Source organism: Semicossyphus pulcher, unplaced genomic scaffold, assembly GCF_022749685.1.
Source record: "Semicossyphus pulcher isolate SPU_LCO1_2020_fin unplaced genomic scaffold, fSemPul1.0.p SCAF_5, whole genome shotgun sequence".
In the NCBI taxonomy this organism is placed as follows: domain Eukaryota; kingdom Metazoa; phylum Chordata; class Actinopteri; order Labriformes; family Labridae; genus Semicossyphus; species Semicossyphus pulcher.
The window spans coordinates 350,001-359,928 of record NW_027211726.1 but is presented as its reverse complement, the minus strand read 5'-3'; the positions used below and the strand labels follow the sequence as shown (position 1 = coordinate 359,928).

The 9,928-nt window shown below is 47.8% G+C and overlaps 1 protein-coding gene across 3 annotated transcripts in view; it reads left to right on the top strand.

Moving 5' to 3' along the window:
• Positions 1–5,091: 5,091 nt before the first annotated feature.
• gon4la (gon-4 like a) overlaps positions 5,092–9,928 on the top strand; it is a 24,046-nt gene continuing 19,209 nt past the window's right edge. For 2 of the 3 annotated variants that reach the window (XM_069681814.1, XM_069681812.1), the window contains exons 1-8: positions 5,092–5,295; positions 6,054–6,283; positions 7,804–8,027; positions 8,262–8,336; positions 8,418–8,468; positions 8,555–8,608; positions 9,210–9,305; positions 9,497–9,589. In XM_069681814.1, the coding sequence (XP_069537915.1) occupies positions 6,079–6,283; positions 7,804–8,027; positions 8,262–8,336; positions 8,418–8,468; positions 8,555–8,608; positions 9,210–9,305; positions 9,497–9,589 (798 nt within the window). In that variant the 5' untranslated portion in view covers positions 5,092–5,295; positions 6,054–6,078. The remainder of the gene's footprint in view (positions 5,296–6,053; positions 6,284–7,803; positions 8,028–8,261; positions 8,337–8,417; positions 8,469–8,554; positions 8,609–9,209; positions 9,306–9,496; positions 9,590–9,928) is intronic. The other variant, XM_069681813.1, reaches the window with a different exon arrangement.

Below are 9,928 nucleotides of genomic sequence, written 5' to 3'. Positions count from 1 at the left end.
AGCTGAACATCGGCTCCCTCATCAAAAGGGACAGCAGAGGATGTACTTCCTGCGGCAGCTGAAGAAGTTCAACCTGCCAAAGACAATGATGGTGCACTTCTACACCGCCATCGTTGAGTCCATCCTCTCCTGCTCCATCACCGTCTGGTACGATGCTGCCACTGCCAGGGACAAGCGCAGGCTGCAGCGTATCATCCGCTCTGCAGAGAGGGTGATTGGCTGCAATCTGCCATCTCTCCACGACCTGTACACCTCCAGGACCCTGAGGGGGGCAGGTAAGACCGAGGCCGACCCCTCTCACCCCGGTCACAGTCTCTTTGAGACCCTCCCCTCTGCCAAGAGGCTGCGCTCCATCAGGACCAAAACCTCCCGACACAGGGACAGCTTCTTCCCCGCTGCTGCCAGCCTCGTCTACAAGGCCCGAGCCCATTTTAAATTATACGTATTGTTTTTAATATTTTTATTCTTATTGCCTTTTTTAATCTTATTCTATTTAAGTCTTTTACTTATGTTCAGTTCTGTGTTAATCGTTCTGCACCAAACCACCAAAACAAATTCCTTGTATGTGTGAACCTACAAACCTGATTCTGACTCTGAGGTGATGAGGTGTGTTTATTTATTTATTAGGATTATATTCATTGTTGACTAATGTGTGTATAAATATTTCGGGCATATTTTAGAGGTATTGTGATTTTGGTCGGTAATTAGGTGAATGGTATGATCCAGCCTATGAGAGGTGTATATATATTATATATGAGTCAGACAGTTTGGTTGATGCGGGTGATGGTGACTGAAACATGTAACAGGTGCACTGTGCGACTCCTCGTTTTCCTCCTCGGCTGCTCGGACATTTGTAACACATAACTCGTGTGTGAACCTCACCTGTGAGAAGTCCTGAATAAAATATAATGAAGTATTTAAAGATGGTGTTGGTGTACGAACTCCTGAATCCAATTAAAATGGCAACAAATGACGAGTTCATTCACATCAGTGAGCTGGTAGTAGATGGTCAAGACCCCACACAAACGATAAGTCTGTCTGCTGAATGATTCTGGTTATATCAATATGTTTATGTGTTTACATGTGAGAAAACAATATCCTCATGAACTCATGAACCAAGTCATTTCCCAGCAACCTCGGCCTTGACGAGGCGAGCGGCCAGCAGGTGAACAAGTGTCCGACTTTAGGACTCCTCCCCAGACTACAATCGGCTACTCTGGCCTGTTGTCGAGGCGAGGCAGCAGTCATCTCCAACGAGCCTACCTGTCAGCTGATCAGACCCTGTTAAAGTCTGATCAGCTGATTGGATCCACCTGCTGCTGATTTAAACCAGGACCAGAGTCTCACCTGCTGCAGACCTGCTGAAGGACTCACAGGTAAGAGCACGTCACTCATCCACACTTTGATCAGGACTCTTTACATCCACATTCAGTGAGACAAACTCAGGTGTTCTGTTCAACATCACTTCCTGTCTGAAGGTTTTACACAGTCACCTGAGCCCAGGTGAGAACAGGTTCAGGTCAGGTAATCCAGTTTGTGTTCACACTTCTGATCCCGGCAGAGATCCCGGCTGGCTCGGGAACATGACGTGTCTTAACTTGAATAGTTGTATCACACAGGGACGGGAGAGAAAGTAACAGCATCCATATCAAACAGAAGATATTTAATTTAAAGCAGCTGTGAGGAACTTTCATTGTGTGGATTCTGGCGCCCCCTGTGGACGTAGTGTGTAGTGTGTAGTCCCTTTAAAGCTCTGGTAATCTAGCATGTGGATCAGGTTGATTTAATCCAGTCTCACTTTGAAAATCCAGGACAAAAGGAAGCTGGATTAGCTGATCCAGATTAGAGTTTGAACAGCTGGGTCCTCATGTTGCTGCTAAAAGAGTCTGTGGAAAACCTGCAGACAGGAAGTGATGTCACACCACCAGCTGTTCACCTCTGTGACTTCATGGCTGAAAGGTTCAAAGTCTGAGGATCCTGGTCTTCCTCTTCATCAGATCCTCGATCCAGCTCATCAGGGTCTCTGTTCAGTTTGTGCAGCTGAGATGATGTGTTCAGGGACCCTGTTAGTTTTAAGTGTCTGATTCTGAACCTGTTTGTCTCCCACAGCCCCCCCCCCCCCCCCCCCCAATCATGTCTACCGGATCATCTCTGCGGAGTCTGATTCTGACTCCGGAGCGGATCCCAAGGTTTTTAATTCCGTCCCGCAGTCCGCTCCTCTCCCCGCGGCCTCACCGGAGCTCACCTGACCGGACCAGACTTCTGTCTGACCACGATGATGACAGTCCGTGCTCGCGTCCCCCCGCAGACCCTCGGCCCTGCGGCCTGCTCCGCCTGCCTACGCCCCGGGTGAGACGTCCCCCCGCTGCAGCAGCAGAGTGTGTGGACGCGGACCTGACAACGCGTGCTGCCCTGTCCCTGCTGCACGTGGGGAAGGTGACCACTCCCTACGGCTTCTGCGCCGTGCTGACCGCGAGCCCCTGCACGAGCCGACGGGAGTCCCTGTTTCACCGGAACAAACAGGTGACCGTGAGAGTGACAGACAGCGACCTGCAGGAGCCTGAGGACCCTCCTCCTCCTCCTCCTCCTCCTCCTCCTCCTCCCGGCAGGTCCCGGGTCTGCATGCGGCCCGTCAGAGCTCTGGGTCTGCAGGTGATAAAGGAGCTGAAGAGACCTGCAGCCATGCTGAAGGCTCTGAGTCCCGCCTCCAGGAGGTGACACTGACACACCTGCCAGGTGACAGGAAACACCTGAAGCCTCATCAAAGATTTTAAATGATTTAGATGTCAGTAAATAATTGTGTTCAATAAAATGTTTGAAGCATCTCGTTTGTTTCCAACCTTTGACCTCCGTCATGACTGATCTCAACCAATCACTGACTGCAATAAATGACACATTTTCATGAGGGGCATACTACAAAGTAATTAAGCCGGGTCTGTTGAAACTAAACTCAGTTTTAAGTGTCAAGAAGCTGGCTCGCTTTTAACCTGGCTAGATCACCATGGTAACTTACTCTGCTGACGGCAGCTAAGGACACTGGGAAGTTAACCGAAAGTTCAGAAACACCGTCATGACTGTTGCCTCTGACTGTTGCCTCTGACTGTTGTCCCTAATGGGATAATGAATGCATGGTGTACTTAAGTAGTAAAAGTACTCACTGTCACACTGTGTCTACAAACACAAACAAAGGGCCTTTGTCAAAGCACTCCCTCCACCCTCTCCCCACACACTTCCACTCTTGCATGCTCGCGTCTCAAACCTCTGAGTGTGGAGTGTAAGCCGGCTGTTAAACCCTCCAACAGCACCTGTTGCACTGATGCTGACTTACTGACCTGGGGTCCGTTTCACAAAGCAGGTTTATTGAAAACTCTGAGTCTGTTGACCCTGAAATGAGGGAAACTCTGAGTTTTCCGTTTCACAAAGGGAGGTAACTCAAACCAGAGAAAGAGGGGTAACTCTAGCCTGTTTCACAGAGAGAGGTAACTTAAGCTCTCGGTCAGTTACCATAGTAACAGACTCTATGAACCTCACCTGGTCGCGAGCAGGTTTTCTTCAGGACACTGAGTTTCGCTCTGTCTCCTCCGTCTAGAATATAAAACCCTCATTCACTTCCTCATTCATTCAGCCCGTCTCACGCGTGTTTGAGCGGTTACAAACTAAAAGAAGAAACGTTGCGTCTCTGTGCTGCTCTGACCGCTTTGCAAAAGTCTTTTATAATTATGATAAAAAAATCAAAAGACAAATCTGCGTCAAAGTCATCATTTGTAGATTTTCCACCACCACTGCCGAGAGCGCTCAGATAAGACGCCGTAAGTTATTGGATTTTGTATTTATTTAAACTAACACATTCAGTTTAATCAACATGAATTATAATGTATGTGAAGTCAGCATCATGTTAGGGATAAAGCTGATGCTCATTAAAACAGCCACTGAATGATATTTAATCTGTTTCATATTTAAAATATGATCAAAGTGAGGTTCAGTCATGAGCCTGTTCTGAGCCGCACCTTTCAATGATGTTCTGCTGTTTTATTTTTAACTGCTTCCATGTATGTTTTTTTCTCCCGCTGCATTGCTCCTAAATTAATATAAATTTTAAAATAAAATATATAAAATGCAGTGAATAACTGCAGATTTGATTTGTTCTCTGGGTCAACATCTGAGTAAAAATCATCTAAAAATCAAAAGCAACAAAAACAGATTAATTTCTATTAAATGTAATCTAAAGAAATACCTCTCGTCATGATCAGTTATTTCCCTGCTAACTTTTATTACAGATGAATGAATGAAAACAGAGGGAGCAGGAGAGTCTCTCTGTCAGCAGGTAACACTACGTGTGAGAGTGATCATCAGTGAGGTCGGGTTTGATCAGCGTGACGTGATTTCTATTTATCCTGAAACTTTGAGCCTAATCAATAATGTTCATAGTTCATGAGCAGACAGTATTTGGGCTGATTAAATAATTAATTCAGATCAGATGATCTGTGATCACAAATGTAAATAATGAACAAGTAATATAAACACACAGTGCTGGTAAGAAATGTCCGTCTGGCTCTGCAGCAGGAACACAGACTGCAGCCTGTTCTTCATGTGCAGGTGTTTGTTACACAGGTAACAGGTTACAGAGAGGAAACACTGTTACTGTGCGTTTTATTAGAATTAATACAGAGCACATGTGTGCAGACACAAACAGCTGTTAAAGCAGACTGACAGCTGATCCAGCGGTGATCAGCTGACGCGATCATCACAAACGGACGTCGCAGCACGTGACGCTTCATCGGAAAGGACGTCTCATGTCTCTTAAAAAACATTCCCTCGTTTCCTCTCTCCTCTCTTGGTTTCCTCGCGTCTCTCCATGCATCTCTGGTGGGAGGGACTAAGACGCAAGTGAACGACGCAAGTGAAGGGAACATGGATGCAATTTAAGAGACTTTGGAAGCAGCCATATTCATTTTGAAGTATGCTACGCCAGGCGGAAGTAAACAATAACACCGGTTCTTTCACTCTAGCGCCCCCTTCTGCTGGAATGCTGCTGCTGTCCGTCCTTTCATCTGCCGCTGTGACGTTCCAGCGCTTTGCATTGTGGGATACAGTAAGCGAGGTAGACTACATACTACATTTAGGCCAAATTAGTACTACTGCTAGTATAGTATGGCATTTCGAACACAGCACCACCGTGTCTATTTTTTTTTTCACCGCGTAGACAAATCGCTTGTGACGTCACAGTTAGGCCGTGACGTAGACCCGGAAATGTAGTTTTTCTCTCAGCTCAGAAACGTCTCCTGGTTGTGGCGGGTAAGTGAGTATCTGCTGTGAAGCTGATCTAAACCCGAGTCAAAGAGAGCGGTACCGAACCGGTACTGTGACTGTTGGGCCGGAGAGTCAGAGCCCGCACCGGCACCGGGAAACTGGCTTTTCCGTAGGCTGTCTGTTCTCATGCTAATGTTAGCTGCTAGCCGGCTCGGCAGATGTTAGCATGCTAGCTGCAGGAGAGCAAACGTATACCCGCCAGAAGGACTGAAAACACGGTAACTCCAGTCCGATCTGACAGCGAGGAGCTAACGGAAGCTAACTGCTAGCTCACAGAGAATACTGTTTACTTACAGAAGCTAGTTACTAGCTGTCAGATGCTAGTTCTGCTAGCTGATGCAGATAATCAGAGTGTTTCTGGTTAAATTCCGTGTTACTTCCGGCACCTATACTCAGTCACACTATCAATATTGATATTTAAATATGAACTCTTATTTTCCTGTTGCAGACACTGTTCAGTAACAGAGTCCTGACTGTACATACTTTGAGTACATTAACGAGCGGTGTATCAGAGAACGAATCAGCAGCTTCAGTGAGACGTGGTATTAAAATGATTTGTTGCTGTGAGCAGGTTTGGTTTTCTCTTTCAGACCATGTCAGAGTGAAAACTTTGAGTCTTTACTTCATTCAGAGACCAAACATCAGTGAATACTCTCTCTGACCTGAGACCAGCTGCATCTTCAAATATGTTTGTTATTAAACTTAGTTTGATTCGTCTCCTTCTGATGATGTCACGGTTTCAGAAGTCAGAGGTCATGTTTCTCCACAATGAACCCGTTCCACAAACGCCTCAAACTCAGCCCGTCAAAACCCCGACCTGCTGCCAGACCACCACCCTCCAGTCCTCAGCTCCTCTCCCATGATGCTTTGCTGCTGCCGCCTCCTCTGGCTCCTACAGCGGGCGGAGCCGAAGAGGAGGGTTACCTGCTGGTGGAGGAAGACACCACCGACTCCAGCCTCATCATCACCATGGGTAACATACACACTTAAATACACACACACTTGCAAACAAACAAATACACACTTGGTGAGGTCAGGTGTTTTGTTGGTGGTGTGATAGCTAACTACAGCTAATGGAGACTGTCTGTCTCTCTCTGTCTGCCTGTCTGTCTGTCTGTCTCTCTCTGTCTCTATCTGTCTGCCTGTCTGTCTCTCTGTCTCTGTCTCTGCCTGCCTGTCTGTCTGTCTGCCTGCCTGTCTCTCTCTCTCTGTCTGTCTGTCTGTCTCTCTCTCTCTGTCTGTCTGTCTGTCTCTCTCTCTGTCTCTCTCTCTGTCTCTCTCTGTCTGTCTGTCTGCCTGTCTGTCTGTCTCTCTCTCTGTCTCTGCCTGCCTGTCTGTCTGTCTGTCTCTCTCTCTGTCTCTGTCTGTCTGTCTGTCTCTCTCTGTCTGTCTGTCTGCCTGTCTGTCTGTCTCTCTCTCTGTCTCTGTCTGCCTGTCTGTCTGTCTGTCTCTCTCTCTGTCTGTCTGTCTGCCTGTCTGTCTGTCTCTCTCTCTGTCTCTGCCTGCCTGTCTGTCTGTCTGTCTCTCTCTCTCTCTGTCTGTCTGTCTGTCTGTCTGTCTCTCTCTCTGTCTCTGTCTGTCTGCCTGTCTGTCTGCCTGTCTGTCTCTCTGTCTCTGCCTGCCTGTCTGTCTGTCTGCCTGCCTGTCTCTCTCTCTGTCTGTCTGCCTGTCTGTCTGTCTGTCTGTCTGTCTGTCTCTCTCTCTCTGTCTGTCTGCCTGTCTGTCTGTCTGTCTCTCTCTCTGTCTCTGTCTCTGCCTGCCTGTCTGTCTGTCTGCCTGTCTGTCTCTCTCTCTGTCTGTCTGCCTGTCTGTCTCTCTCTCTGTCTCTGTCTGTCTGCCTGTCTGTCTGCCTGTCTGTCTCTCTGTCTCTGTCTCTGCCTGCCTGTCTGTCTGTCTGCCTGCCTGTCTCTCTCTCTGTCTGTCTGCCTGTCTGTCTCTCTCTCTGTCTGTCTGCCTGTCTGTCTCTCTCTCTCTGTCTGTCTGCCTGTCTGTCTGTCTGTCTGTCTCTCTCTCTCTGTCTGTCTGCCTGTCTGTCTGTCTGTCTCTCTCTCTGTCTCTCTCTCTGTCTCTCTCTGTCTGTCTGTCTGCCTGTCTGTCTGTCTGTCTCTGTCTCTGTCTGTCTGCCTGTCTGTCTGCCTGTCTGTCTCTCTGTCTCTGCCTGCCTGTCTGTCTGTCTGCCTGCCTGTCTCTCTCTCTGTCTGTCTGCCTGTCTGTCTCTCTCTCTGTCTGTCTGCCTGTCTGTCTCTCTCTCTCTGTCTGTCTGCCTGTCTGTCTGTCTGTCTGTCTGTCTCTCTCTCTCTGTCTGTCTGCCTGTCTGTCTGTCTGTCTCTCTCTCTGTCTCTCTCTCTGTCTCTCTCTGTCTGTCTGTCTGCCTGTCTGTCTGTCTCTCTCTCTGTCTCTGCCTGCCTGTCTGTCTGTCTGTCTCTCTCTCTGTCTCTGTCTGTCTGTCTGTCTCTCTCTGTCTGTCTGCCTGTCTGCCTGTCTGTCTGTCAGAGGACAGTCAGGTGGAGGTGAAGTCAGCGAGGAGGAGAGCTATGCGGAAGAGGAAGAGGAAACCAACTGCAGAGGGAGATGATGATGGGGGCGGAGCCTCTGCGAGTGAGGAGGAAGCGGAGTCTAACGTTGATCTGGAGATTGGCAGACAGCTGGACCAATCACTGGAGACCAAGTCCAAACAGCACAACCTGACCACTGTGAACGTCAGAAACATCATCCACGTGAGTCCAGACCCAACACCAATCCAGGTGCAGGTCTCACATGGACTCTGCAGGTCTCACACGGGACGGGCCGAGTCCACGTGGGACCTGCCGAGTCCATGTGGAACAGGCCAATCTACGTGAGGCTTGCTGAGTCCACGTGAGACCTGGCGAGTCCACGTGGGACGGGCCGAGTTCACGTAAGATTGGCTCTTCTGTTCTCTGAACGTTAACTTTGTGACCTTTGACCTATAGGAAGTGATCACGAATGAACACGTGGTGGCCATGATGAAAGCTGCCATCAACGAGACCGAGGCCGTCCCTCCGTTTGTGAGTGTGGACCAATCAGAGCGCAGAGTTCCATGAACATGTTAATGACCTGATCTGACGAGTGTCTGTCTGTTTCTTCAGGAGCCAAAAATGACTCGATCCAAGTTCAAAGAAGTGGTGGAGAAAGGAGTGGTGAGACTGTCTGTCTGTCTGCCTCACCTGTCTGTCTGTCTGTCTGTCTCATCTGTCTGTCTCACCTGTCTTTCTCTGTCTGTCAGGTGATTCCAGCCTGGAACATTTCTCCCATCAAGAAGAGCTGTGAAGTGAACAAGGTAAAGGGTTAAAGGTCAGAGAGCAGTCAGAGATCAAAGGTCACCACGTTTCTCTCCGTGATCACCTGATCACCTAATGATTTTAAACAATGTTTCAACATTATTCTGATCATTTAAAGAAAAACTGTTTTAAAGAACAAACATAAACAAGTTTCTCTGCGTGGTGAACAAAGTTTCTGTTTGTGTCATGAACCAGAGGAATAATAAAGTTTCTCTGTGTCATGAACCAGAGGAATAATAAAGTTTCTCTGTTTGTGTCATGAACCAGAGGAATAATAAAGTTTCTCTGTGTCATGAACCAGAGGAATAATAAAGTTTCTCTGTTTATGTCATGAACCAGAGGAATAATAAAGTTTCTCTGTTTGTGTCATGAACCAGAGGAATAATAAAGTTTCTCTGTGTCATGAACCAGAGGAATAATAAAGTTTCTCTGTGTCATGAACCAGAGGAATAATAAAGTTTCTCTGTGTCATGAACCAGAGGAATAATAAAGTTTCTCTGTGTCATGAACCAGAGGAATAATAAAGTTTCTCTGTGTCATGAACCAGAGAAAAAATAAAGTTCATAAACATTGATTGTTGAAGCTGCATGTTGTGTTCAGGCTCCTCAGTTCGTGGACATCCCGCTGGCTGAGGAAGACTCCTCTGACGAAGAGTACCATCCTGATGACGACGAGGAGGACGAGACGGCTGAAGAGGTGAGGCACGCTCTGATTGGTTGCAGCACAGGTCCACACTGATGATAAGCACTGATGATTGGTGTGTGTGTGTGTGTGTGTGTGTGTGTGTGTGTGTGTGTGTGTGTGTGTGTGTGTGTGTGTGTGTGTGTGTGTGTGTGTGTGTGTGTGTGTGTGTGTGTGTGTGTGTGTGTGTGTGTGTGCGCGCACAGACGTTCCAGGAGAGCGACATGGAGAGTACGGCGTCGTCCCCCAGGGGGAGTCGACTGAGTCGGGGGGAGGAGGACAGCTGCAGCCCCTGGCAGGTAACTGATGATAAAATGTGATGTCATCGTTTACAGCAGAGTTCAGGGTTAGACTCAGAGTTTGTTGAACCTTCTTTGTGAAACGGACCCCTGGCTGTCTTTTGACCTGGCTAGATCACCATGGTAACTTACTCTGCAAAGCTTACCTGGTCGGGACCAGGTTATGTTCAGAGTTTGGGCTTGAACATGGCTGTAAAGGGCCGCTATTTCATTAATAACGTCCTGACGATGTTCTCTACAGATAATAAGATCCTCAGCTGAGGTTACGTGTAAATATAAACTGTAGGAGCGTAACGTTCTGCATGTAAAGACACAGAACGAAGCCGTGCAGGTACAGTA